The sequence below is a fragment of the Thermothelomyces thermophilus genome, chromosome 1 (assembly GCF_000226095.1).
Source record: "Thermothelomyces thermophilus ATCC 42464 chromosome 1, complete sequence".
NCBI classification, from domain to species: Eukaryota; Fungi; Ascomycota; class Sordariomycetes; order Sordariales; family Chaetomiaceae; genus Thermothelomyces; species Thermothelomyces thermophilus.
In genome coordinates, this window is record NC_016472.1 from 2,053,911 (window position 1) to 2,081,564 (window position 27,654).

At 53.5% G+C, this 27,654-nt stretch overlaps 7 protein-coding genes across 7 annotated transcripts; 3 read left to right on the forward strand and 4 right to left on the reverse strand.

Annotated features, from left to right (window-relative positions):
- Positions 1-182: 182 nt before the first annotated feature.
- MYCTH_2295044 (uncharacterized protein) lies at positions 183-5,012 on the reverse strand. Its single transcript, XM_003658748.1, has 3 exons — positions 2,079-5,012; positions 1,436-2,014; positions 183-1,334 (listed from the first exon to the last, which is right to left on the reverse strand). Exons 1-3 carry the CDS (start codon positions 4,713-4,715, stop codon positions 360-362), a joined length of 4,191 nt encoding a protein of 1,396 aa, XP_003658796.1. The 5' UTR covers positions 4,716-5,012; the 3' UTR covers positions 183-359.
- A 1,941-nt stretch (positions 5,013-6,953) lies between these two features.
- MYCTH_2141524 (uncharacterized protein) lies at positions 6,954-11,404 on the forward strand (the record flags this gene model as incomplete). The annotated part of the gene is made up of 5 exons (XM_003658749.1): positions 6,954-7,017; positions 7,182-7,291; positions 7,365-7,803; positions 7,930-9,289; positions 9,346-11,404. The coding sequence occupies 5 exons, from the start codon at positions 6,954-6,956 to the stop codon at positions 10,661-10,663; spliced, it is 3,291 nt and encodes a 1,096-aa protein (XP_003658797.1). The 3' UTR covers positions 10,664-11,404.
- A 464-nt stretch (positions 11,405-11,868) lies between these two features.
- Positions 11,869-14,378, reverse strand: MYCTH_2295050 (uncharacterized protein). Its single transcript, XM_003658750.1, has 5 exons — positions 14,226-14,378; positions 13,560-14,130; positions 12,892-13,487; positions 12,446-12,815; positions 11,869-12,382 (listed from the first exon to the last, which is right to left on the reverse strand). The coding sequence occupies exons 1-5, from the start codon at positions 14,271-14,273 to the stop codon at positions 11,973-11,975; spliced, it is 1,995 nt and encodes a 664-aa protein (XP_003658798.1). The 5' UTR covers positions 14,274-14,378; the 3' UTR covers positions 11,869-11,972.
- Positions 14,379-15,657: 1,279 nt separating this feature from the next.
- On the forward strand, positions 15,658-17,820 carry MYCTH_76163 (uncharacterized protein; the record flags this gene model as incomplete). Its single annotated transcript, XM_003658751.1, has 2 exons — positions 15,658-16,592; positions 16,657-17,820. The coding sequence occupies 2 exons, from the start codon at positions 15,658-15,660 to the stop codon at positions 17,396-17,398; spliced, it is 1,677 nt and encodes a 558-aa protein (XP_003658799.1). The 3' UTR covers positions 17,399-17,820.
- An 83-nt stretch (positions 17,821-17,903) lies between these two features.
- On the reverse strand, positions 17,904-19,501 carry MYCTH_2295056 (uncharacterized protein). Its single transcript, XM_003658752.1, has one exon. The coding sequence runs from the start codon at positions 18,613-18,615 to the stop codon at positions 17,974-17,976; it is 642 nt and encodes a 213-aa protein (XP_003658800.1). The 5' UTR covers positions 18,616-19,501; the 3' UTR covers positions 17,904-17,973.
- A 932-nt stretch (positions 19,502-20,433) lies between these two features.
- MYCTH_2313432 (uncharacterized protein) lies at positions 20,434-23,248 on the reverse strand. Its single transcript, XM_003658753.1, has 4 exons — positions 22,946-23,248; positions 22,272-22,879; positions 22,073-22,210; positions 20,434-21,983 (listed from the first exon to the last, which is right to left on the reverse strand). The coding sequence occupies exons 2-4, from the start codon at positions 22,497-22,499 to the stop codon at positions 20,889-20,891; spliced, it is 1,461 nt and encodes a 486-aa protein (XP_003658801.1). The 5' UTR covers positions 22,500-22,879; positions 22,946-23,248; the 3' UTR covers positions 20,434-20,888.
- A 562-nt stretch (positions 23,249-23,810) lies between these two features.
- On the forward strand, positions 23,811-24,066 carry MYCTH_2295064 (uncharacterized protein). Its single transcript, XM_003658754.1, has one exon. It carries the CDS (start codon positions 23,829-23,831, stop codon positions 23,997-23,999), a length of 171 nt encoding a protein of 56 aa, XP_003658802.1. The 5' UTR covers positions 23,811-23,828; the 3' UTR covers positions 24,000-24,066.
- The last annotated feature ends 3,588 nt before the right edge of the window (positions 24,067-27,654 follow it).

Consider the following 27,654-nt stretch of genomic DNA (forward strand, 5'->3'; position numbering starts at 1 on the left):
CTTAGGTATATAGGTGCCTGCAGGTCGAGAAAAAAAATAACAAAAAACTGCCGGGTATTATTGCCTGTTCCCCAACGCCCCCTATACGCTCAACCTACGCACTCCCGATACAGTAGAACCAGGGTGTTCCCAAGGTGTCATAACGAAGAAAAGAAAAGAAGAAGAGGAAACAAAACAAGGAAAAAGTAAAAAGCAGTGAAAGGTATATCGCACCGCACCGCATTGCACTGTTCATATAAAAAAAAAAAAAAAGCCAAAACCCCAAATATGGCATCGTCACTCTTCGTTTCCCCAACCCCACTCCATTCTCCCAAACTCTCGGAGACCTCCTTGAACTTGGTCACGAGTCTCTTTCTTCTTCATCTTTTCGGCATGACCCCGGTCCGCCCGTACAGCGCGCCCCCAAAGGCAGGCCCGCCGCCCGTCAAGCCCTGGTTCACGCTCTGCCGCACGATCAGGGCCGCCGCCTGCGCCGCCGCCATGCGTTCCTTCTGCCGCTGTCTCTCCTTGAGGTAGCCGGCCGCCTCGGGCCGCATGCGCAGGATCCGCAAGATCATATCGTCGCTGGGGTCCGCCTGCGCCTCCTTGCGCTTCTCCTCCTTGGCCTTGCGCATCGTGCCCAGGTTCCGGCTCATCATGATCGACTTGCCCCGCCGGATCGTCCCCAGGCTGCCAAAGGGAACCGTCCCGGCCCCCGACGCACCCCCGATCGAGGGCACGCCGAGCATCCCCGGCGACGGCGCCGAGAGCCGGTGGCTGCTCTGAAGCTGCTTCTGGGCCTGCTGCGCCTGCTGCTGGGCCCGCTGGGCATTGGCGGCCGCCATGCGCTCCGAGGTGCGGATCAGGTTCTCGGTGGTGTCAAAGTAGAAGAAGTTCAGCGAAGCCAGCTCGTGGTACTTGGGCGACTTGAGGACGTCGGCGGGCACGCCGAGGATCTCCCCCGTCTCGTGATCCCGTGCGTTGAAGAAGCCGAAGAGCAGCTCCAGCCAGCGGTAGACAATGTCCATCTCGGCCTGCGTCAGCGGTTTCTGCGTCGACGGCTTGTCGGAGAGCGGCGGGACCAAGAGATTCTCGATGGCCAGGAGGACTTCCTTCCAAAGCCGCGTCATGACGGCCATCATGGTCGCGTCCGTCAGCGTCTGCTTCATGATGGCAAAGTTTTCGTCAAAGTAGGTGAAGAGAGGCTGGATCGCGTTTTCCACCTCCGCCGGGGTGACAGAGGCGGTCTGGGACTGCCTCTTCTTCCAGAGGTTGGCCATTGAGGCCGTGATGCCCTTGTTGAGCAGGTTGCGCAAGGCTTCGTGGGACAGGGAGGTGTTGATGTGCATTGAGAGCTGTTTTCGGTTAGTCAACATCCGCCCACTGGCCACCACCACCACCACCACCACCACCACTACTACTACTACTCCTACTATGAGAATACGGCGGGGCTTACCTTGCTCGTCACTTCCCGCACCATGTCCCGCTCCGTCCTTTTCAGGTGCCGGAAAGCCTTTCCGAAATGGAACTGGATGTCGTCACGCTCGCCCTCCATGCTGACCCGGATCAAGATCCTCCCCTGCGTGTCCAGGTCCAGCCAGAATTCTCGCGGCAGATAGTCGCTAAAATGCACCGGGTCAAGTTTCAGCGACGTCCGCCCGACGAAGTCGTGGTCTCCGAACATGTCGTAATCCCAGATCGTCGCGATGAGATTGAGCGGTCCCTCCACAGAGATATCCACCGACTCGTCCCACCGGGGGTTGAGGTTCCGAGGGATAACCCTCGTCCTGTGGAGGCGCTTCTGGTACTCGTCGCAAAGGACCACGTATGGGTCACTAAACCCGTTTGGATCGCAGGCCTTCAGCTCCTCGCCCTCCACGATCTTAACCGTGAAGACATATTTCCGCCGCCTCACCGGCTGCTTCGGCGCGTCAATCTTATTGAGTAGCTCGGCACAGGCGTCGACGTTCATTCGCTTCTCCAGCCTGTCCAGGGCCTGCATCGCCCATTCGATGTTGTTGAACTTGACGAACGACTAGCCCAGGGTCAGCCATCGACGAGCCGTTGGGAAGTTGCGGTAAGAGGAAGACCACGCTCACCTGAGGGTAGAACTGAAACGGCTCGATTTTCTCTTTGGTATTCCAGGCGTCCTTTGCGTACTGGAAGAGCTTCTCCTGCGTCGTCCTTTGTGCCGCAGCTGCCTCCTGTTCGCTCCGCCGATCCATCTCCTTCTCGAACTGCCTCCCCACAATCTCGCAGTATCTCCCGATGCCAGCGGCGAACGATTTGGCAAGTGCCGTCATGAAGCGTGCCTGATGGACCTCGTTATTCCACTCGAGCTGGAGCAGTTGGTCGACTGTCTGCGTGAACATGGTGAATACGTCAATGATGGAGACGCTGTGTCTCTCGTCGTCGGTCGGTATGTCTCCTTCATGGCGGGTCCGGACCTTGAACATGTCGTGCTTGATCGCCTCCTCGATGAATCCCGGCATCCTGTCATCGACGTTCTTGATCCAGCGCCAGACAAAAGCACCGAGTAGGTCCTCGATGTCGAAGGCAAAGGCCTTGTCAGGAAGAGCCTGCGCGTGCATTTTCCTAATCCCTACGAGCTCCTTGTACAGGTCAAACCCGTCCTCGATCGCGATCTCGATACCGGTCTCTTTGGAGGTCTGCAGCACGCGCTTGATGATCTCATGACAGTCCTCTTCGAAGCTAGGGAGGATCGTCTCCACCAGGGCCTTGAAGGGGCTGACACCCATGATCTCGGGGTTCTTGCGGTACCGTTTCTTGATGCGTTCGGCGAGTTCAACCACAGCCTTGCCTAGGTTGACCACGTGTCCGAAATCCCACTCTCGTTGACTGCGTGGTATGTGGTGATCCAGGAAGTCGCGGTACACCTTGGCAGCTTGTTGGCGCAGTCCATTGTCGAGCTGCTGGGCAAAGTCAGCGGCGTCCTCGGGCCGCTGCGTGAAGGTGGGATCGGGGTAGACGTGGTTATTGAGCAGCGCCATGACGACGCCGACGGTTGGCGGCTTCGGCTCGTAGCAGCGCATGAGGAGAGCGAAGAGGTCCCGCAGCAGGGCGTCATGTAGGTCCCTCAATGACTGCTGATAGCCAGCAAAGTCGATAATTGTCCACTTGGTTAGCTCAATGTCGCTCAAACCCAATGTGTACATCTGGATCGGGACCGGTTTCTTGGGCTCCTCCAGCCGCTCTTTCACAAGGTCCAGGCAAGCGTAGAGTTGTTCCGGGGGCAGCTCTTGGTCGAGAAACTTGCGCGTCGTAACCTCGACGAAGGCGACGTGCCGAGAAAACTGGGGTATCCGCCAGCGCACTGCGAGTTCCGTCAGGAAATTCGCCGTCTCCTCGGACAGGGGCGCAGCCGACGTATCGGAGTGAAGCTGGTCGTACGACACGACATATTGCAGGATAACCTTGTAGACGGCACGGGGGTCGGGAGGAATAAAAGTATAGCTTGGCTCGTCGACGGTCCGGATGCTAGACGTCTCATCGACGGAGGGCGGCCGGAAGCCGAAAGAAGCGTCGACGCTGGGCGCAGGAGACTCGGGGTTGGACAGCATTCTGCTCAGCTCCGCGTACGCCTGATCCTCATACATGGAGTGCCGGACAGGGAGTGGTTTGTCGGTCCCTCCGCCGGATCCTCCCTTCAGATCGGGGCGGGCCGTCAGAATTTCGGAAAAGATTGTTGCCAAATGAGGGGCTTCCCCGGCGCGCCATTCCTCGTACGCTTCATCCAAGTCAAAATCCTGTTTCCGCAGGGTCCCTGCCATACCGGCAGCGAGCCTGAATTGGTACGACTTGTAGTCCTTGAGCGCCGCCTCCTCGGTCCATGCGGACATATTTCTGTCGATGTCGGTTTGAGCCTGTGAGTGGGTCACGCCAAAGATCTTGGCGACGAGCTGCACCATGGGCATGTCCTTGACCTCGTAGCTCAGGGGTACGTCTACTTCGACGTAGGAATGGTCTTCCTGGCCCGTGTCGAGGTACAGGCTCTGGTCATTGCTCATGAGCTTCTTCTCGAGGGTGTTGAGGCGAGTGACCAGCTCGATATCCCCCTTATCCTTCAGAATGTTACTGAGCAGTCTGATGAACATTGCCAAGTGCCTATCGACAAGCACCTTCCATGAGTGATCCTCGGGGGACTTGCCGCGCCCCTGCGCTTTTGAGGCAGCAGAGTAGAAAATCAGGACCAGGGGTTCGACCTTGCGGTCCTTGTCAATGGATTTCTGAAACTCTTTGGCCGTGAAGGCGGTATAGGCCTCGGCAAACGTCCGTTTTACGGCGGCATCGCTGAATCCTGGTAGTCTCTCGATTCCCTGGAGGACACCGGACATGCGCTTCTCGAGGGAATGGCGGAAACCAGAGGGCAGCTTCACCGAGGTTGAGCCGGTGGGAACGAGTTCCTTGACAAGCTCGGTGATGCTCGAGGTGTGAACGCGCGGGTGCGGCCTGGGCTTCGGTGCGCTAATGTACTCCTTTCTCTTCTTCCTGGGCTGGAGGATATAGCGAAGGTATGCGATGCGGAGGGCGTACGAGTATGCATCGTCGTAGCTCACGGTTCCCGCGCGGGCTCTGGACAATGTGCGACTGTGGCGGTCGCGATCCTGTGCGCTCTGGACGCTCTGGACACTCTGCACGCTCTGCACGCTCTGCACGCTCTGCACGCTGCCGAGTCGGCGGTTGGGATGGTACAAAGATCGGGAAGCGGTCGACATGTCGAAGACACCCGGTGACCGAAGGCTATGTGTAGTGGCGCCAGAAGTCGGGCAGAGATGGATTGGGTGATTCGGCAGCCGACTTCAAGCGCCCGTCGTCATGGCGCCAACAGCTGTGCGCGGGGTCTGCGAAAAATAAAAACAAGAAAAGAAAATGGCCACGGCGGCGTGGTGTTCTCGCAGCGACTGCGAAAACAAGTTGGCGCGGACTGCTCTCCACCAGATACACTACGGCTGGCAGTCAAGGGGGAGGGATGGAACTGGGAAGACTGTGCAAGGGAGAGGTTGGCTCAGAACGTCATGCCGCTTCTGCCGCTTTGCAGACCGCTGTTGGACGGGGTTGGGCTGCTTGGCCGCACCCAAATTGGAGGGGTCAGCATTGTGTCGAGCAAGGATCTTTCTGGGCTGTCACGCCTCTCTGATGGGCAGACTAGCAGGTATGTATGTATGTACAGTACATATGTACAGTACAGTACATACATACATACATACCTTTACCGTATGTACAACTAAAGTATCTGACCTGCAACTTTTAGATATCGACCTACCTAGGCTCGGAAATCTCTGCTCTCAAAATTTACGACCGGCGTTTGCTTTGTAAGGTTACTGGCATATAGACGCCTTCCATATATTTCTTTACAACCAAGCTAGCTATTTCCTTGGTAGTTTTTGTCCTTTGAGTTTGGACAATCTTAGCAAGCTTCGATGAGTCGCGATTTCGACGTGACGAGGCGATCATACCCTCAAGACTTACTTTGATTGGCTACATTAGACACGAAGTTGTAGTGGAGGAACTTGTGTAAAGACACATACCTAACCTGACCTCAGAGAGGCACTTTTCTTGAACGGTTCCGTAAAAGCGATCCGTCCGGAGTATGTGCATCCGCACGATTCCCTCCCCCAACTTCTTTTCTTTCGTTTGAGGCCAACCTCTAAAAAAAAAAAAAAAAAAAAAAAAAAAAAAAAAAAAGGGGGGGGGGGGGGAAGGGGGTTGGGGGAGGAATAGAGAGAGAGAGAGGAGAGGATTAGAGAGAGAGAGAGGAGAAGAGTGATTTCTGATCGCACATTCGGAAGGTTACCTGACAGTCATATAACGGCCTGCCAAGGCCAGTGCCATCCGGCGAGCAGAGAGGGGAGTAGTAATATTTGCAGCAATATCTCGCTGTCTCCACTTTGACAATGGCATCCTCCAGAGTCTTTCGAGATGTCGTGAAGTGTGCAGTTTTGACAAAGAAGCTGCCCCGTTATCGATGGGACAAGGGAAAGCCCCAGACCGGCCTGGGGCAGGGTCCCAAGTGGGCCTCAAGATCGCGGGGAGAAATACGAACAAGTGCACCGCCCTAGAAAGACTATAATAGTATACGTGTATGTACTCCGTACACTAGTGTCAAGGACAAGCACACGCTAGACTATCACCCTCTAGCAGTGGAACGTTTGAAGACATCTCAAGTCGAAAGCCCCGAGCTCCCATCTTTCCCTTCACTTTCTTGTGCTAATAATCACTAAAACATAAGCTCCTGGACTGTTCACGACTTGTTTGTATCCCGCTTGAGCCTAGAGAAATAAAGCTGAAGAGACCTCATCTTGCGCCTGGTCGGCATGCTAACAGTTCACGGGACGGTTTCAGTGTGTTATGTCAAAGGTCATTCCATTCCTCACGGGTTCGTTGTCATTTGATCTCGTGGCGGTGGCTGAGAGTCGATTTCGTACCTGCAGACAGGCCGCGTTGCACTCATGTATTGTGCTTTGCTAGCTCGCTAAAAAGAAAAACATTTATGGGTAAGGGCTCGTACATACCTCAATGTTACTTCTTTCTAACAAGTTCGTCCATCTCCGAAGAAACGTTGACAACTGGAGTTGGCTGCTATACCTACGGATTCTTTCATACCTACTCCGTACCGTAGCTACCTACCTACCCGTGGTACGGAAATAGGTCGATCACTAGCGTTCCTGACTTGGTGGGTCCCACGAATTACAGGGGCTGTACCCAAGCAACCGTTGCAAGGCACCTGTGGCTGCAGGGTTTCAGAAGACCGTATTGCGTGTTCCGTGTGCCCCTGCCAACTGCGGCCGGATTGAGAAGGCAACCCCGCTGTGCCGCGCCTGTGAACCGCCGGTCGCCAACCTTGAACTTCGTTTGGATTTCGACTGTTGCCGACTGCTCCCCCCAATCCGACCTGGCCATCTCCTACACTCTGCCGATAGTCGGTGCCCGCTCGCATCATTCTCGGCGCCGAGATGGGCAACGTTAGCAGCGTGCCCGATGAGGGCGCAGCTCTCTATCTTAAAGATCAGAATCGCTGTAAGTTTGGATTCCCCGCCGTGCGACTCTAGCAGCGGCCGCCGGTCTGTGCAATGCTCCGCGCGTGATTCAGTCCGCCTTGCGCGACGGGAACTGACTGGTTGACACGCCCGAGACACTGACTGACTTCTTGGACGTAGTAACTATCTCTTCCGCTGTCATAGCTAATCCCAAACGGCGCACCGCAATAAACATCGTTCCGAATGCATTCCCGGCTACAAGAGTATCCCCATCGCGGTCTTCAGGCGACCTTACCCCAATCGAGTTCGTCCTGGTGCGTTCCCCAGGCCGAGGAGGTGATATATACCGACGGCCGCAAGTGGCACTGACGAACCATTCTGTCGCAGGACCCCGAACCACCCAGCCACGGTGCTGGTCCTTCCTTCTTGTTGAAGCTCGCCAACGATGACGAGCTCGTCTTCACATTCACCTTCATCATCCGCCGATCACAGAGCGTCGTCCACAATCCGGTCGGCGGCGTTGATACCGTCACCCCAATAGATACCCAGATCAACGGCCTGACCTTTGTCTTTGCGTCAACACCCCGCGAAGTCGAGAACCTGGTAACCCGCGAGTTCCATGCCGATCCAAATCTTCACAAGAATGCCAATGTCGCGCTCGTTGGGAGCTACTCGACCGAAGGCAGCCCCTCAGTGACGTTCGACTGGACATGGCGCTGGAAACCACCCAAGCATACCGAAGACCGCGGCGGCGGCTGGAGGAATTCATGCAGCGTCGGTAGCCTTAAGCTCCTACCATTCGCTACAATTGCTGATATCAGCCACAGTTCGTCGAGTACGATCAGCGGGCCCATCGGCTGATAACTTTAGCCAGCTTCTCATTTTACGTTGCGAGTATGAAACGTTCTCGCGTCAACATTCAGGCCCGAGCAACGCGCTGACACAAGTCTAGACACCTCGTCCCACCTGAGCCAACCCAACTCCCCGACTCCTCTACTCCTTAGCGCTCCGCCCAAAGTCCGTGTTGTGTCTGCGCAGTCTCTCGAGTCTCAGATCAGTACCATCCCAGAACATGAAGAGATTGCATCACCACAACATGTTGGCAGCGAACCGAGTAACGCCCCGCCTCCTGCGCCGCCAGCTCCGAAAGAGCCGATCAAGGTCGATGTCTCTTGCCCGCGACCAGGAGAGGACCTGACCTTGCCAGACGATGGACCGGTTTTCCGTGCCACCATGAAGGCCCTGGAACAGAAGACGGGCAACATGCGGATGCAGATGAAGAGGTTGATCAAAAAAGCCGAATACGTGTATCAGACGCAACAAGAGGCCAATGACGCCTTTGCTTCTTTCATGGATGCTCTGAAGGAGGTGTCGGCAACCAACGCGAACGCTGTCCAGCCCGCCATCGAGCACTACTTCGACAAGATCGCTCGCGAGATCCTGTCGTACGAGCGGCAGAACACCACAAACATGCAAAAGATCGTCATAGACCCGGTGAACAAGCTCTACCAAATGGACATCAAGCAGGCCGAGGCTAAGAAGCGCGACTTTGAAGAAGAGAGCAAGGAGTTTTACGCCTACGTCAGCCGGTATTTGGGCCAGCGGCATGATTCGGTAAAGGCGAAGCAGAGCGACTCCAAGTACCAGACGAAGCGCAAGAACTTTGAGCTCAAGCGGTTCGACTATTCGTCTTTCATGCAAGACCTTTCCGGCGGCCGCAAGGAACAGGAGATCTTGTCCCACCTCACCAAATACGCGGATGCGCAAGCGAAATGCTTCCTAAGCACCGCGAAGCGGGTTGACGAGCTGATCCCACAGCTCGAAGCGCTCTCTACGGAGGTCCAGGAGGCGGATAAGGAGTATCAATACCAACGGCGGGAGCGAGAGGAAAAGAGGAGGCTTCTGGAGAAGAGCAACTCCGCGTATGCCGAGCCTGAGCAGCCCTTGACTGCGTCAGGACCTGTCCTCGCCGGCGGTCACTCAAACGGGACTCAGCCGAACTCGGAAACCGAGATGGGCCGCGCAGACAGCACTGGCTCGCAGCTCAGGCCGACTCGTTCCATCAACTCGAGCAACTCTCCCAGCACTGCGGACTTATCCAGGTCTACCGGCGGCCTCGGCCAGCAAGCCGTCACCAGCCCCGCCCATAACAGCAAGTTCAAGGGCATCCGTGACCTCGAGGAGCGGGACCCCAACCAGGCGATACAGTCCGATAAGGATGCGCCGAATAGAAAAGAAGGTCTGCTCTGGGCCCTCAACCGTCCCGGCGGTCATGTCGATCCGCGGAATCTAAACAAGCAGGGATGGCACAAGTTCGTCCCCTCGACCTCTCTCCGCGACGGCCTAACAGCGACTGACACATTCACAGGTTCTGGATCGTACTTGACCAAGGAAAGCTGTCAGAGTACAGCAACTGGAAGCAGAAGCTTGATCTCCATATGGACCCCATCGACCTGCGTCTTGCTTCGGTACGGGAGGCTAGAAACGCGGACAGGCGTTTCTGCTTCGAAGTCATCACGCCCCAATTCAAGCGCGTCTATCAAGCTACATCCGAAGAGGACATGTATAGCTGGATAACGGCAATCAACAACGCGCTGCAGAGCGCCGTCGAGGGCCGAACGTTCAAGGACAAGCCTTCGACGGCCCATTCAGACCTGGGCTTCAATGGCGTGGATATCGGCTCGATGCTGGTGGGCAAAAGCTCGTCTGTCAGCCACGGCAGTCACTCAAGCAGCGCCATCCCATTCAGGCGAACAACTGTCGGCGCTCGGCCTAGCACTTCGCGTGGCGCCAATTTCGAGGACAAGCCGGATAAGCTTTTGCAGATGCTGCGCGAGAACGACCAGGGCAATTGCTGGTGTGCCGACTGCGGGTCCAGCAACAAGGTCGAATGGGTTTCACTCAACCTCGCCATCATAGTTTGCATCGAGTGCAGCGGCATCCACCGGTCTCTGGGAACCCATGTCAGCAAGATTCGGTCTCTGACACTCGACACGACCTCGTTCACGCCGGATATCATCGAGCTGCTTCTCCTGGTCGGAAATAGGGTTTCCAACATGGTCTTTGAAGCCAGGCTGGACCCAGCCATGAAGCTGACCCCCCAGGCCAACCGGGAGCAGCGGCTCAAGTTCATCAGCGCCAAGTACGTCGAGCGCGCCTATGTCGAGCCCATCTCGGCAACCCTGTCAAGGTTCGCCACGCCGGAAGAAACCCTTCTCGCCGGCATCAAGCGCAACGAGATCCAGCAGATTCTCTACGCCCTGGCTCTCCGGGCGAATCCCAACGTGACGGACAAGTCCCGTGGCACTCACGCCATCTACTTAGCCCTCGCGGCAGCAGACCCAGCGCCACCCTCACCGGTCCCATCGCAGTCCCTAGCCCCTCAGACGCCAACCGTCGAGCGCGTGGTGCCCTTCCCGGTAGCCGAGCTCCTCATCCAGAACGGCGCCGAGATCCCGGACTCGCTACCCCAAGTGCCCCTCAGCATGGCTGCGCAGGCCTACATCGAAATGAAGCGGGGCCGCAAAGCCGCCATTGACGGGTCCGGGTCGTACGACTCGTCGCCGAGCGCTGCCACGGCCATGTCGAGCCAGAACGACAAGGTGCAGCGGGATCGCGACTCGCGGCTGCAGAAGCGCGTCAGCGCCGGCGGCAGGCTGGCCAAGACGCCGATTCCCGAACGCTAGAGCGCGTGGGGGTTCGCCATCGTGGCGTGTGGCATGCCGGGCTTTCGGAGAGGGAGGGGAAGGAGGGATTATTCTTCTTGATTTGGCCGTTTTGGGCTTCTGTATCCTTCTTCCCTTTTTTTCCCCCCTCCCGTGGATCGCACTGCGTTGCATTGTGTTGTGTTCATGAGTACCTTTCTCTTTCCTTATTTTTTTTTGTTTCGTTTTCTCTGCTGGCTATTGCTTCCCTTGTTTCCCTTTTACTCCTGTATGAGTTTGTAATGACAGGATGTCTGTATCATGTCGAAGCGGGTTATTGCTCGCTATTCACGATGGCGAAGGGAATCGAGATCTCACAGAGCTCTGTTCACCCTTTCGCCTTTGTGTCCTGCGAACTGATTTGCGTATGGGCCGAATTCGAGACATAGGACATAACACAAGCTGGGGAAGGCAACCGGGCTGGATCAGACTACCGAGATGGACGGATTTGGACATGGGTTGGCTGCGTTCAAGGAGTTGGCGGCCTTTTCTCTTTTAAACGAAATGGAAGAGGTCGATGGATGGACGGCCTAGGGATGAACGGATGGAGTGGGGAGGCTGGTGGCAGGAGTGTGAGGAGTTTCTGTATGGTACATTATCTTTTGTTTTGGTTTGAACCACTCTGGCTTGCGGCGTGCATGGATCAAGGCAGGACGCATGGGCTGGGCTGGGACTTTGTAGGCATAATCTTAATGAATGATCAGTCAGACAGTCGGTAGCTTCAGGCTCGGTATCTTGGTGTCACTTTTTATGGCATGGGAATTAAGACACTGCTCCATCGCTGACAGCTGCGCTATCAGAGAGCGAGGTGCTCCCAGTTGCTCTCCACGCATGATTTGTCTTGTTGAGTGTCTCCCGAGTAAAACTAGATGAGATAAGGAAGTTGCTCGATTTTCACTCGTTGGGACGAGCCCAAAGAAGTGGAAGCGTCCGAAAGGTCCTGCGTACCCAGGTAACCACAATTTTTATTTTATTAATTCTGGAATAACTAAAACAGAAGTCGAAGTTTGAGAAGAAATGAGAAGAAATGACAACTTCCGATGCAAACCAGGGGATAACGGAGATGCTTCCAAGAAGGAACATGCCAGAACAACTCCCACTGAAAAAAAGAACAAACACTTTGTCAGTTCCACATGTCGCCTGGCTATGCCGTGCTGAATTGTTCCCATCTTACCCCAGCCCATGAAACAACACCACAGTTTCCAATCGTCGGCGGCGCATATGTCCTCCGCATTCCTGTCCTGTTTGCCAGACCCCCGCGTTGAGCCACCTCAGCAATTGTAAACGCCCTTCACAGATATCGACTTCCATCATCATTGTCGTACAACTCCTGGTCGCCCTTGCCGCCCATCTTGATGAACTCGGCCGGGTCGCGATTGTCATCCGGCCGCGGCTCGCGCCGGGCCGTTGGCGGCGCGGCCGTCGGGCCCTTGGGATTTTTGGAATACACCTTGACATCAGGCCGACCGGCGCCCGCCGGCACGCGGTCTGTGACAACGCACGTGTTGATGGAACTGATCAATGTGCGTTCCCTGAAAGGCGTCCGGCGGCTCACATCCAGACCCGCGAGCCCCGACACGAGCCCGTTAGTGCTGTCATTGACCCCCGGAGGCTTTTGCGTAATCCAAGGGTGCATGAGGCACTGGTCAACGGTGTAGCGGTGCTCGGGGTTAACGACGAGCATGTTGTCAATGAGATCCACTAGGGCGGGCTCGGATTAGTAGATGGATAACTTGCAAACACAACTGTCTGGTTTCGACTTACGAGCTAGATCGCTCACCGGGTCCCAATACGGCGAGGGGTAATGGTACAGCCCTTTTCGGATTTGGTCCCCCAAGTCGTAGGGAAAGTCGGGCGCCCTCAGTTCGTCAGAAAAGGGAGGGAAACCGCAAAGGCAGATGTAGAGGACTACGCCCAGCGACCATATGTCGACCGCCTTGGTGTACTTGCGGGACTTGCTGTTAGCAAGGATTTCGGGTGCCACATAGCTGGGCGTGCCGCAAAGAGTCGTCGTGAAGGACGCCTCCCCCACAATCTTGGCGAGACCGAAATCGCCAATTTTGACCGTTAGATCGTTGTCCATGAGGAGAATGTTCTCCGGCTTGATATCCCGGTGCACCATGTCGCGGTCATGCTTCACGCCATTTCAGTAAGATCTCTAGCGGTGCTTGACTAACTAACCAAAAAAAAAAAAAGGAGAAGAAACATACCAGATACTTGATGCCGTCAAAAAGCTGAATGAACACCTTGCGGGTTTCGGCCTCAGTCAGCTTTGTATGCACCGTGATGTAGTGGAACAGCTCTCCGTTGGGGGCCAGTTCCAGCACAACGTAGACGGCCTCAGGTTCGTTGAATGTCTCCTTGAGGCATAGGATGTTGGGGTGGCTGAGGCCCATGAGCATGGCGACTTCCTGGTGCAGCCCGTCGTATTTGGATTTCTCCTCCCCGTCGGGCCTCTTGGTGAACCTCTTGACGGCGTAGCAGTCACCTGTCGACTTTTCGCAGCACAGGAAGACCTGCGCAAAGTGCCCGCTGCCCAACTCATGCCTCAACGTGTACTGCTGCGCAAAAGGCTTTCCGCGGCGGGACTTGGGGTACCGGAAGATAAAGCCGGCGCTCGCGCTCGTGACGCTGATCTCGTCACCCTCGCGCAGCTCCCGCCGATCATTCCGCTGCAGACGGGCGCCGTTGACATAGGTCCCGTTTCTTGAGAGGTCGGTAAGCACGACCACCTTTTCATCTCTCTTGTTCTCTACGAAGAACAGGCAGTGGCGATTCGACACCTCTCCATCGTTTACAATGATGTCTGCGAGCGAGGGTCAGTATCGTGGTCTCCGAGAAGACTGGGGTCTTGTGATGATCTGTCTAGCCAACTGACCGCATGTCGGGTGCCGCCCGAGGAGATGCCCTCCGGCAGTCGGAGAGTTGTCATTCTGATCCTGCTGCTTGGCCGGGGTTGCCTGCTTCTTTCTGCTACCCCTTTTCGTCACCGCGGCCGCGGCAGGCTCTGCAGGAGCTGCAGGAGATGTGCATGTCTCTTTGTTCTTGAACACGTAAGGCCCTCGGAGGAAGAGGTTGTCGAGCGGGAGAAGATAGCCCCAGACGCCTTCCTTGACCTCGTCAACGCCTTCGACTAGCGGGGCGTTGGGATCAAAGTCTTGTTGGCTGAAGGCCTGGGTGTCCTGGGGCGGAGAGCTGAACGCGAGCCCCTGCGAGTGGGCGTCGTCGGCTCGTCGGGCGGCGGCCTGGCTCGGGCGCTCTTGTGGAGGCGTCGCAGTGACCTCCTTGTCGTATTCGGTGGTGTTCTCGCTGGCAAGGTTCGTCACCGGCGAGGGGAGCTGGTTTTTATTCTGAACGGGGGTTTTGAGCACGTCCCGGTCGGCTCGTTGGGATAGACGCTGGGAGCGGCGCGGCTTCTTTTGGGAGTCTTGTTCATCGGTCGGCGAGCCCTGCAAGCACAATATTAATCGGCGAAGCATGCTTGGCGGGTGTGACGCCATCCGGGAGCGGGTGGTTGCAAATAAAATAGCGAGTAGGCACCTACAGAGACGCGACTTCGCTTGAGGTGGCTGCCTTCAGCCCGTGGAGCCATGGTTGCGGGCGCCCGGATGAGCGCGGCTCGTCTCGAACGAAATGTTCCTTAAGTAGGCAGCGGTTCGACAGCGGCGCAATGAGCAATTCGCCAAACAACCTAAACAACCGTAGTGTGGGCAGCGGGGTGGGCAACCTGACGGGCAGGCTGTGGTGTGTGTGCGGCAGACTGTCGGGGTGCACTGCCTGGAAACTGAGCGAGGACCTCTGATATGAAGAGCTTCCGAGTCAGCAGAAGCAGCCACGGGCACCCGTCATTCATTGGGTGCTACGCTCGGTATGGACCTACCACAGCGGCCGGAGCTTTGGGAGGGTTGACCGGGGCAGCCGCGCCCCGGGCGCAGCTGGAGGTCTTGCCGCCCCTGGCCTGTCAATCAGGTGTGACTGGACGGACCCGAGCTCCGGCGGGTAGCAGGTCTTGGCTGATGCAGGGGTCCAACATCTGGTATGGTAGGGCTGGAGACCGAAATGATGGGCGTGACTGGGTCGCGGGGATCAAGTGGCCAGCCGACCGCGTGTTTACAATGACTCGTTTGGAGACGAGAAGAGATGGAACCTGCACTCATGCTCTAAAGTATGGGCTATAGGAACAGCTAGCGTCGTTAACCTCGAGGCGATGCGAACTTATCGCAGGTTCCTCGCCTGGCTTTATCCCCAAAACTTCGATGCCGTGGTGGGTTCCCACTGCATCTGGAGGCGTGTGCAAGTCCATGGCGGAGGGGAACCTGAAGAAGTCCTGTTTTTCCAAGAATGTATGTACTGTACATAAGAGTACATACATGTCTGAACGCCACAAACGCAGACTGACGGCCTGTTGTGGTTCAGAGAACAGAAGGCCTGCCCTGCCATGGATTCTTCTCTCTTTAATTCCACGGTTTGCTTAGCGGTATTTGGCAGGAAACACAAGTTAACTTCAAGAATCTCTGCATATATTTGTTAACCAAACTGCTTGGAAGTCCGAACATGGCCATCCTCTGCACCCCTTGAGATCAGGGTGGAGGGGGACCAGGTTCTCTAGCTTGGGTGCTTCAAATATTTACAAGTGAAAAATGGGAGGAACATTCGGCGCCAAGCAGAATATAACTTGCCGTGATCAATGTACGGATTACCGTTCCTCTACATCCATATTTGCCCGGAGGCTCGGCAAAGGCCTCAGGTTCCGAGAGCAGGCTCAATCTGTTGGTGCCTGGAGGCACAAACGACAGCAAACATGATTCACAAGGTTCCTTCCTCTCACATCAGGGTGCTTGGGAATGCGGTTCTTGACCATCCCACCTGCCCCACCACGAACCACAATCACCAATTATCGCTTAACTTACTATATTTCGACTAGCGCGTAAAACACGTGATTGTGACCGCACAGAACATCCACGGCAAGGGAAAAAATGGCGACGAATGCGGGGCACGGAAATTCTGCTAGTCGAGGCGCAGACGAGGCCACAGCAGCAGCAGAGGGCAAGGGCACAGAGAAACCCAAGCCTCCGGTCCGTTCATCGCTCCCACCGGGCCCTCGTACCCCCTACGACTTCCACGACGCCTGGTCTCCTCCGGCTATTCCCAAGAAGCCGATCGACAGCCAGGACTCGCCCATCTCCGACTCGGAGGCGGAACCCGACCTCGAACCCGTTTCGTATCGGACACCCTCGCCCGTCAGCTACAATCGGTGGATTGACGCCTACCACAACAAACATACCCAGGACGTTCTCAAGGGCGCGACAGACTATCTTGAATTCTACGGCACAAAGAAACCTCGAGTGACCGGGCTCGTTATCAGCAAGATGGCGACTCCTCAGTTGATTTTCGTCGACGGCACGTTCGCCGAGCTGGCGCAGGAATTGGCCGACTACATTCAAATCGGCGAGCAGGTGAAGCCGTATCTGGCCAAGGAGCAGAACGAGGAGGCGCTGCAGCTCATTGTTCAGGCATCGCACGTTCTCAATTCCGTCCCGGAGAAAGATTTTACCGGCGCCTACAATCTCCTCATTCACCTCGTCCTGCAGTCCAAGGATCCCAAGAAGCATCTGCCCACCGTGTGCGGCAACCTCCAGAAGCCCATCACATCGTCGCCAGCCCACGGTTTCACCCTCGCTGCCAATGCCCTCAGCACGGTTTTCAACCTTCTTGAGCAGAACAACCCGCTGCGGTTCAACGTCATGCTCCAGATCGTTCGTTTCATCCGGCAGCACGGCCAGTTTGAGCTCCTCAAGCCGCGGTTAAAGAACCTGGAAGGCTGGTTCACCGCGTGGGACACGGATGAGGACGACCAGCGGAGGCTTTATGTCGAGGTGTCGGATGCCGCCGCCGAGGCTGGCGACGACGAGTGAGTACTTCGAACGGCGCCGGTCCACCAGCTCCGGCCAATTGCTGACCACGAACTATCTTAGGGAGTCGTATCACTACCTCATCAAGGCGCTCGGCACCTTCGACCGCGACGATCAGGAGGAAATCACCTCGGAAGAAGCCCAGAAACTCTCTCTGAAGGCTGTCCGCATGGCCATCACGCACCCGACGCGGTTCGACTTCCAAGACCTGCGTGCTCTCCCTAGCGTACAAGCGCTTGGCGATTCGCACCCCGTCTACTCGCAGTTGCTCGACATCCTCACGGAGCAGGACCTGGAGGATTACAACGACTTCAAGGACGAGCACGAGGGCTGGATCGAGAAGGAGAAGCTCGACAACGAGAAGCTGCAGCGCAAGATGCGCCTGCTCACCTTCGCGAGCCTGGCTGCCAGCACACCCAACCGCGAGATCCCGTACTCGAGCATTGCCAAGGCGCTGCAGATCCCCCTGGAGGACGTCGAGATGTGGACGATCGATGTGGTCCGGGCCAAGCTGGTCGAGGGCAGGTTGTCGCAGCAGCAGAAGGTCTTCCTGGTGCACCGCACCACCTACCGCGTGTTCGGCGAGAAGCAGTGGCGCGAGCTGGCCACCAGGGTCGATCAGTACAAGTCGATCGTCGACCACCTGCTGGCCGTCCTGCGCAAGGGTCAGGCCGACGTGGAGAGCCAGCGGGAGCGCGAGCAGCAGGAGCTCGAGCGGAAGCTTGCGAATGCCGGCATCAGCGGTGGCCACGGCGGCGATCGTCGTCGCCAACAGCAGAAGCCGCGCACCGATGAGGATGACTGAACGAACTAGACCCGGGAGACAACGGACGGGATCATTGCACTTTTTTGCTTGGTTTTGGTACTGGAGTTGGAACCAAAAGGGCAAGAAGGTAGACATTCGGGGTGCTCATTTATTTCGCAATCATGGAAAGATATCCAGGGGGGCACCTCTCTTCGCTGACTAGCTTGGGTCTTGCGCAACTGGGGCGGATGGGCAATGGAAACATGACTTTGCAGGCAAACTGTGTGGATTACACTAAAGCATCTGGGGACATCTTGTGCCTCCCTCCTCTACTTGGGACATGGCACTACTTTGCTGCTACTGATTATTACAGTAGAGTGGTCAAAGGTTTTACAAAAAAAAAGGAGACAAAAGTAGAGCAATCGGTTCGCTCCAATCGTACAAAGGGAATGACGCCCGGCATCCCGCGAAATCTCTCTGCCCAATGCTCGCTCCGTCTAGTTCTATACATGTTCTTTTTTTCCAAAAAAAGAAAAAAAATATGGGGCTAGGAAAGGAAAGGGTCTTTCAGGGGAGAGAAAGGGGAAATGAAAAGAAAGATTGGTAGACAGCCGCGGAGCAGCGGCGGTCTGGGTTTAGAACTTGTCGCCCAAGGCCTGCTTCAGCTTCTCCTTGGTGGCAGCGTAGACCTGGTCGGGAGTGGCGGTGGCGTCCACCTTGACGACGCGGCCCTCCCTGTCGTAGGCGTCGACGACGGGCATGCTGGTCTCGACAAAGGTGCGGAAGCGCTTGCGGATGCTCTCGGCGTTGTCGTCGGCGCGGCCGCTCGTCTTGCCGCGCTCGAGCAGGCGGCGCTCCATCTCGGCCTCGGGGCAGTCGTAGAAGAGGACCAGGCGGGCCGGGCAGACGACCTCCTCGAACTTGACGGCCTGGTCCATCTTGCGCGGGAAGCCGTCGATCAGGAACTTCTTGGTGCCCGTCGTGTCGATCGTCTCGCGCATCGCGTTCTCGAGCAGCGCCACCGTCACCTCCATCGGCACGATCTCGCCGTTCTTGATGCAGTCCCGGATCAGCTGCCCGTACTGCGACCCGGGACGGTCCTGCTCGGCGCGGAGCAGGTCGCCGGCCGAGAGGTGCTTGAAGTGGTAGTCGCGGACCAGGCGGGAGCACTGGGTGCCCTTGCCGGCGCCGGGCCCGCCGAGGACGAAGAGGACGGTGACGTCGGCGGGCGAGAAGGCGGGCGTGGTGCCCGAGGTGTTGGCGGTGGTGGGAGGCATTTCTGAGGGGACGGCAAAAAAAAAAAAAGGGGGGGGGTTTCGGTTAGCTGAATTGGGTCTGGCAAGAGGGAAGGGGGAAATGGGACACGGAAAGGGGGAGGGGAGAGAGAGAAGAAGCTAAAGATCGGTGGAGGAAGGAAGGGACAGGCTGTCAAAAAGCTGGCTTGTGAAGGTACTCGTGCTTCATGAGACTTTGTTGCACGGCAACCTCCCCTCGCCCGCTCTCTGTTCTCCTTTTTTCCCCCTCCTCCTACCTCCAGCTTTTCGCTCAGCCCCAGCTCTCCGCCGCGACAAACCTCACCTTTTCGCCGGTTCACCAAGAGGATATATCCCCCGGATCCCAGAGCAATGACGACCAAAAAGGGCCAAAACTTGATCTGCTGGTCGTTTCGTGGCGGGGTGTTCTTCCCCTGCGAACCGGAGCTGTAGGAGCGTTGCGCGAGCGGCTGCTGGCTCAGAAAGGAGGGGGACGACGGAGATCGCGCGGTCGCGCGGCCGGAGGGAGTTCGTGTCCCGGACGAAAGCTGCCGGCCAAAGACGAAACGGTACTGCTGTTGTTGCTGCGGCCTCGAGAGGCTCGACGCGGGCCCGCGGGGGATGTTGCGCATCAATTGGCGCCAAGCTTGGCGCCCGGAAGCAGCTGTGGCCATTGTCGCGTGTTTTTTTTTTTCCAAGGGAGGCGTTGCAACTCGATATGCACGATGACGCGGGGTGTCGGTAGCCGCTCGATTTGTTCTAGCAACCGCGTGATCAGGCCGTCGTCTCTCGTTCGCTAGCAGCTGACCGTTCGCTTTTCGGGGCCGGTAGGGAGTTATCTGCATATATCACTAGTTTCGCTGAGCCAGGGGGCACCTGAGAGGAAAATACAAGTAACGTTAGTGCTAGGAAATTTAATAACGAATTTGTTAGTGTCGCATCATGTCATCTCGTCTCGGCTGGGACAGGGGCGCGCTAGGTCTCTGCTTGGAGCCAAAAACTGCCGCTGATCGCAGATCAAGTCGGGGGACGAAGCCATCTTCGTCGCGCATATACTCGAGTAATCCGTCCTCTACGCAGTACGCAGTAAATCCGTAATCACCTTTACACACTCATCAATAGTCATACAAATACCCTTAAATATATTCTTGGGTTGGCAGCATTAGCAGCAGTCTAAAATATACATAGTTACAGATTGCACTTACCTATTACAGACTCTCCTAAAGCCGAAACTAACCAATCCCTTTACTCGGTGAAACAAATTTAAGCTTAACACAAGCAGTCTTTGCAAGGCCATTTACACGAGTTACTGCCCCTGGAGACTCTTTTAACAACCCTCCGCCGCAGCTACAGTTTGGACAAAGGTCTCCATTCTCAAATTCTCCGCTCATTTCTTTTTTTTTTTATTCCACTTCTTTTTTTTTTCCCTTTTACTTTTCCTCTTATTTTCTCTTTGTTCTTCCCTGCGCTCCACACGTATCCAGCGTAAACAGCGCACCATCATATCTTATAGAATGGAACCACCTAGACCCTAGGGTTATCAACATCACTGCAATAGCACCGCGAAAATAGCACGGTTATTATGTTTATGGTGTTGAAGATGCTGTCACATTTCTGCTAAACACTGTAGTGGTTTCTGCGCTGAGGGCGTGTGCTTAGTTGGTTTCCGTATTGGTCTGGTCAAGGCCGAGAACAAGGCAAAAAAAAAAAAAAAAAAAAAAAAAAGGGGACATTTTGGGGTGCCCTTCAAACTGGAGCAAACCTGGTCCAGGGTTATGTGAGGAATCGTGTGCACCTCGTTCACTCGGGGTCAACATATGCACGAAACGCGTGGAAGAAAGGGGTGACAAACACGGGCGAGGCCGGTCTCGGACCACGGCTCACAAAGTCAAGGACGGTTGAGTTGACTGACCAACGGTATTCCTATTCGGATCTCGGTATCTGTCTAGACTCTCATCCACTCATTGTTGTCGTCGTCCGCCGACCCTCCGCCATTGCCAATGCCGAGCGCTGCTGATATAACATGCCCCAGCAGCAACATATTAGAGACCTAAGTCGCCCAATCCACAGTCGAAAGAGTTCCAGCCCGCTTTGTTTGGTATTTGCCCGCAACGCCACGAAATGTCCAGCAAACCTCAGAGATAAGAAGAGGGGATGAAAGAAAAAAACACACAGAAAAATAAAAATAAAGGAAAGATGAAACCCGGGAAGGACGGGGTAGAGCCGCGGCAGCAGATCCACAGAAGAAGAAAAAGAAGAAAGAATGTAAAGGAGTGAAATGGACACGTCAGTCCATTTTAATCACTCCGCCCCGGAAGGTTAAAGGTCGTCTGCACCGGCGGCGGGCTCTTGATGACCTGCCCGGCGTAGGCGCCCGGGATGGGGACGGCCTCATACTGCTGCTCGCCCTCGGCAACAGGAGCGGGCTCGTTGACGTGGACCGGGGGCGCGGGTGCGACGGCGGTGGCGGTCGAGGGCGACAAGTCGGCGGCGGTGGGCGGCTTGTAGCCCGCCTTCGGCGTGGCCGGCGTGGCCGGGTTGGCCTTGGCGGGCGGGGCCTGGAGCTTGAAGCCGGCCTGGGCGGGCGAGAAGGACGACTGGGGTACGATCAGGCGGTTGCCGCCCGGAGTGAAGGGCGAGGCATCCTCGTCGATGTCGTTGAGGGACTTGTAGGCCGACGGCGGGAAGCGCGGGGACAGGGCGTACTGCGAGAAGGCGGGCGACTTGGGGCCGAAGCCGGGCGTGTTGGGCGCCGACTGGGTGCGGAGCTGGGCGAGGTAGAGGTCGGAGCGGGCCTTGTCGCGCATGTCCATGGACTTGCGCAGCTTGCGCTTGGACCAGTAGCGGTAGAAGATGATGCTGTAGAGCGTGATGCTGATGACCTCGACGACCAGCTCGATGATGATGCAGATCAGCGTCCAGTCCTGCAGGCGGCAGACCAGCGCGTAGTCCACCTTGTCCTGGAACAGGGTCGACCGGCGGTTCTCGACGCAGGCCCAGCCCCACATGTCCTTGTTGTTGCTGTTGTTCCGGCTGACCTGGAGCACGCCGGCGGCCATGGCCCACATGGCCATGCTGAAGATGAACCAGCCGACCGCGAAGAGGGTGTAGTAGACGCCCACCTTCTCGGCCCTGCGGTGGCCGCCGCGGCAGTAGCCGACGAAGACGGCGATGCAGATCAGCAGCGACACGCAGGAGCAGGCCAGCACGACCTTCTGCGGCCACGCGTTGGTGTTCTCGGCCCATGGAGGCAGGCCGCTCATGGCCGGAAGGTGCTTGGTAGCGTTGAAGATGGCAAAGGACGACGAGATCATGGCGAGGATGATCAGACTGCAGCTGAAGTTGACCCCACGGAGCGCAAACTTGGCCATCCGCACCCGTATCTTGATTTTCTAGAAGAAGGTGTTAGCTCTCCCCGCCTTGCTTTTGTGTCCCCACTCTGGTCATGATAAGGGGGGGGAGAGCGGGCTTGCTAGCTTACCAGATCCCTTGCCTGCTCCTTCTCGGTCGCCTTCTCTTTATCCTCCAAGATCTGCTCCTCCCTGAAAGTCGGGCTCAGGGGGTTCTGCAGGGCGCGACCTGGCGTCCCCGGTACCTTCATTGCGCTCTTCAGTGGCGACTTTGGGCGCCGTTGGCATGGCGACTGATTCCCTGTTTCCACCGATATAACCAAAACCGACATCTCCTGGTTGCGCTTGGGACTCTTGAGGCCTGTCGGAGAAAGGCATCTTTTGCGGCTCAACTGGCGAGTGGACGGCTGTCGCTTCGGCAAACCGTGGCGTTCTTGGTGGCTTTGCTAGTGATGACGATGTGGAGTTGGAGTCTGTTGAGGAAACCGAGGTAGCCGACATGGTGCGGGCAGGCGTGAGATTGAGGGCCGCTGGCCGCTTCTTCTCCTCGAGACCCATGGTCGGCGACAACGGGGTCGAATACGTAGTCAGTCGCCTTCTTTGTTATTGGTGTTGTTGTTCCTTTTTCTTCTTTCTGATTTGGGTGTAGAGTAAATGCTAGAGAAAGAACAGAGGAAGGAAGAGACCTGTCTTCACTTCCTCAACACAAGCGTTGCACGGCGGGACAGGCACGAGGTGGGAAGCACTTTGAAGCCGGTGGCAAGCTTGGGGGGTTCCGAAGGGAATCAAGGAAGAATTTTGATATGAGACCAGCTGGGAGAAGGAAGAGGGATCCCGGAGCAGCGGCGCCCTCTGGGGTGGTGATGGTTTTGAATAGCCGCTCTGCCCACCCGATGGAACGCACCAGGTCCGCGTTGAGCAAGTCGAGAGGGGATCCGCTGGTGCATGGGGGGTATGAGCGGGTGGTTCGACCCAAGACGCTTGTGTAGTCTGTGAGCACTTACACTGAGCAGGGGATTGTGGTGTGCCGGGCGGAAGAAGTCGCTGATAGGACGGAGCGCCAAGGTGCCAATCAAGCTCGGCGACTCGCGAAGGGCACTTAGACGCCCAGCGGAGTGATGGGGTGACTCTGGATGGTTGCTAGTAAAATCTCGGCGGCCCGGAAAGCGGCCTCGGCCTGCAGGTCCCGGTTACAGGAGAGAGGGGGGCGCTCGGGAGAAGGAGCCAATTTTCTGCTTTGCCTGTCTCGGCGAGCGAGTTTCGTCGAGGCCGACTTCACAACAGAAGGGAACAACAGGAGGAAGCCGACGATCTCGAAACAGTGAGGGTTTCTAGCGCAGATAATTTGGGAGAGACATTTGGGGGGGAGGGGTGTATGTATGTGTCTCGCAGAGCAGGAGGCGGGGCTGGCCTCTTAGAATAACAGTCCTGTTCAACGAGCCATGGGGTAGCAGTGTGCCGAAGCTCTTGCATATGGCGGGTGACAGGGGACACAACGAGCTGGATGGCTCCCAGGGCTGTGTGGCAGAACCGGAACACATGGGCGAGAATGACGCTGAACACCCTAGTCCATGAACGTACTGTCTCGGAGCGCCTCCCGCCCGGACGTACTGGACACTATGCACAAATACTTAGCAAGAGGTTTTCTCTTGGATCCGTGAACCACTTCCCTTCCCTTTCTTGAGGGGGCCGCAGATTGGCCATGTTTTCAAGTCACTCCCATGCTCCGAAGGAGGGAAGGAGATTGACCGACTTGAGAGGAACCGGAGGACGTCGGCCCTTGGCGCCCATCTCGTCGCATTCCAGGACTCGCATATGCAAGTGCGCAGCCCCATTGGATGACGGCGGCTGGAAGCCACGGCCAGGTCTGCCGAATTAAATCTGAAAATGAGTACGAAAGGCAAGCGTGAAAGCGAGGGGAACGGCGCAAGGAGGGGCACAATCACCTGCGGTTGGGCGGCAAGAGGAAGGCGCCGTCGCGCCCATGCCGACCATCTGCCATCCGGGCCGCCAATGATCGACGCCCGCTTCCTATGGCCCTGGATTGCTCCAAACTAATGGCCAATCAAACATCAGATCGCCGTGATAGACTTGCCTTCGTCATGCAGCGGGCGGTAACCGCGCCCCACAGCGGCAGACATCTTCTGCCGCTCCAGCAACTGAGCACACTACCCGGTGGTTAGTTGCTGACTAATTAGTTCAGGACTACCACCTGTCTCCCGACAGGTGGGGCCAAAACCCCCGGACATGCCAATATAGCCGGACAGGTATACGTCCAAATCCGCGTCCAATTTTACCAGCCAACTCCCTATATTCGAAGACATAACTACTACTACAAGCCTAGTTAAACCTACTCTCCTATATACGATACCTCTAATTGACCAAATCTAGGAACCGGCTAGTATATAGGCCGCTAAATGGCTCCTTGCCGCTTAAGCTTACCACCGAACTAGCCGTTTACCTTATAGAAAGTAACCTAGTATTCGGTATACGGCTTAGCTATTTAAGACTAGAAAGACCTAGGTTAGCTAGTACTTGAAGTCTTTAAAGGATACTAGACTTCTAGCTACTAGTAGTAACGTAGTTAGAAGACCTTGATCGCTTCGAAATAACAAAGATTCGGCCCTTAAAGGATATATATACTAGCTTATCGAATCTAGTTCTCTCGCTACTAAAGATCTTTTCTAAGATGCTATTAACTATTTATAGGTATGTCACGATCCTCCCTACCCTCCTATTAATAAGTACTAGTAGTTATATTAGAAATATGATTATCTATAGTTTTAGCCGATATTCTTTAAACTAGTCGAAGTAAACTGACTCTTAGCTAAGTAGTAGGTAGAAGAACTAGAGATGTTCTTTAATAAGCTTAAGAATACTATTAAAAGCTTTAAGATTATTATATCTAGCTATTAGAATATAGATAAAACTAGATATACTTATAATGTTAAATAGGTAGTTTAAGATCTTAATAGTTAAAATAAATAAAAAGAAGAAGGTTAGTTCCTTCCTTTAGATACTAATATAAAATATTTATTATAGTATTTTATTAGTTAGAGATTTTAGACCTTTATAACTAGGAGTTAATAAATATAATTAGTATTAGAAATGCTATTAGTAATATTATCCTAGTATTCTATATCTTTAAATAGTAGTCATTAGAAGATTAGAATATTAATAGTCTTAATAAAAAGATTTAATTCTATAAGTTAGGGATAGTATTTAATAATATTAAGATCATAATAGATTAAATATAATATTTTAATAAATACTCCTTTACTATTTATACTAAGTTCTAATAATATAGTATAAGCTTTAAAGAATAGTTTAATTATAATTATTATAACTTTAGTCTTACTTTTAGTATATACTTTATTAACCTGGATAATATTACCCTTAAAGATTTAGTCTATATATTTATATTATTAGAAAAATATATATATTAACTACTTATTCTAGATAACTTTATAGGACATTATAACCTTAAGCTTTATAAATATTACCTCTCATTTGATATTATTATTATCTTCCTTCCTTTCTATTTAATATACTTTATCTAGCTAATAGATATAAGAGTCTTTTGCTATCTTAAGGAAGTATATTAATAATGTCTCTAGTAGGTAGTTTAAAATGGTAATCTCATATTTACCTAGGTAGACTTTATTAGGGGATTCTGGGAAATCTAGGATATTAGTTTTAAACACCGAAATATTATAGTAGAATTTAAAAAGACTAGTCTTTTTCTACTAAACTAATATATCATAATAGACTAGATTAAGGAGAAAGTATTATTTAGTACGAGCGTTAGACATCTTGTTATGATTCCTAATAATAAGTAATGGATATATATAAAAAAAGGTATTAACTATATTTAAGAGCGGTATCTTAAGCTTTTTAATTTACTAATATAAGAATACTTTTAGGATATTATATTAATAGTTAATGAAGGTTAGTTAATATATAAATATCTAAATAACTTTACTAAAGATAAGAGAGCCTATCTAGTTATACTATTTACCAAGAAAATATAAGGCTAACTTATTAAGCTAATAGGAGAGGTTATAACAAGTATAACTATCTAGTAGATTTAACGATTTTAGGAGATCTAAGCTTAGAAAAGCGCTAAGGTAATTCGAAATACTAGCTAAAAAGCTACCTATATTACTATTAAGTAGATTAAATAAAACTATAAAAAAGAATACAAAGTCTAGAAAAGGTACCTAGAAAATAAAATTCCTAGTACTAATAAGTATTACCTTTATATAATAATCTTTACTAAATTCTTAGAAAAGACTAATAAGAATAACTATTTTCCTCTTAACGATAAGGACCTTCTCTAGGTTCTACTAAAGGAGCATTAGCTATTAGCATTTTTCGACTTTAGAGATAGAAAAGAAGTCCTAATCCCCTAGTTAGCTAAGAAGCCGTTATTAGAAGTTAAACTCCTATCCCCTAAACGTCTTAGGATATAGATTAGCAGCGTAACTATAATATTAATTGACGATAGCGACGATGACAGATTTAACTTTATAGATAGTAAAGATAGGTAGGAAGAGGATATTAAGTCACTATCTCTATCCAGAGATAAGAAGGAGTCTCTATATATAGCTATTATTAAGGACATTAGGAGGTTTAAGAAGCGACGTACCTATAAGTCTATAGTAGTAACGCTAGGGATAGAAGATAATAGCTATTACTAGGAGGCTAAAAGAGAAGGTACTACTATAATTAGGAGCGTTAAGAGTAATAGAGATAGGGGGTATAATATAGAGGGAGAAGGAGATAAAAGCAAGTTATATAACCTATTATTTAACTAGTTATAACTAGGTAGAATTAAATTTTACTATGTTTTTAAGCTTTTTAGAGCTTAGTTTATAATTAAACCATTCATAGCTATTTAAGGCTATTATTATAAGAGTAATTAAACTTAAATTAAACTTAATAGTACCTTTTGTAAAGACGCGAATGTATAGGAAATTTGGTAGTGATGTATCTAGCTATATTAGTATATCCGGGGGTTTTGGCCCTACCTGTTGGGAGACAGGTGGTAGTCCTGAACTAATTAGTTAGCAACTAACCACCGGGTACTACTCCGTACTTGTGGTACTTAAAGCAATTGCCAGAGGAAGAAAAGCTCCCGTAGGACAGGCGACCATGGTGAACCCTCGAGGTCTCCAGTTTACTGCTCCCATGAGGTTTGACCACAGGCAGTAACAAACCACGCTCACTCAAGTGGCAAACCTATAGATCTGATGATCGCAATCGAGAACTCGAAAGTTTCCTCTCTCCCTCTCTTTTCCCTTTTTCTTCCGTTTTATCCCTTCTCCCGCTCTTTTCCTTTTTTTGTCCAAAATGATCAAGGAGCGATCATATTGTCTCGGAGCCTGTCAAACGGCAGTCAATCAGAATTACGCGCTATAAGACGAGAAATCCACCCTGGACAATGTTATCACGGCGCCGTTGGTACTGGGATTTCGACTTCTGTTCTTCACAATCCACTTGTAGGTCCTCAAGAGAGTACTCTTGTATTAAGCATTCATGACCTTCAGCTGTATGTCGAGAACGTCTGGACTGAGGTCCGGGATTTAACTAGCCAATCATAAATACGTTAGGCATTGTTGACACACAGCACACCAATTTCATGGTGTTTTGCTCGCCAAGTCTTTCGTTTGAGCGATTCTTTTCGGGCAATCGAGACCCCTCCCCCCATCTT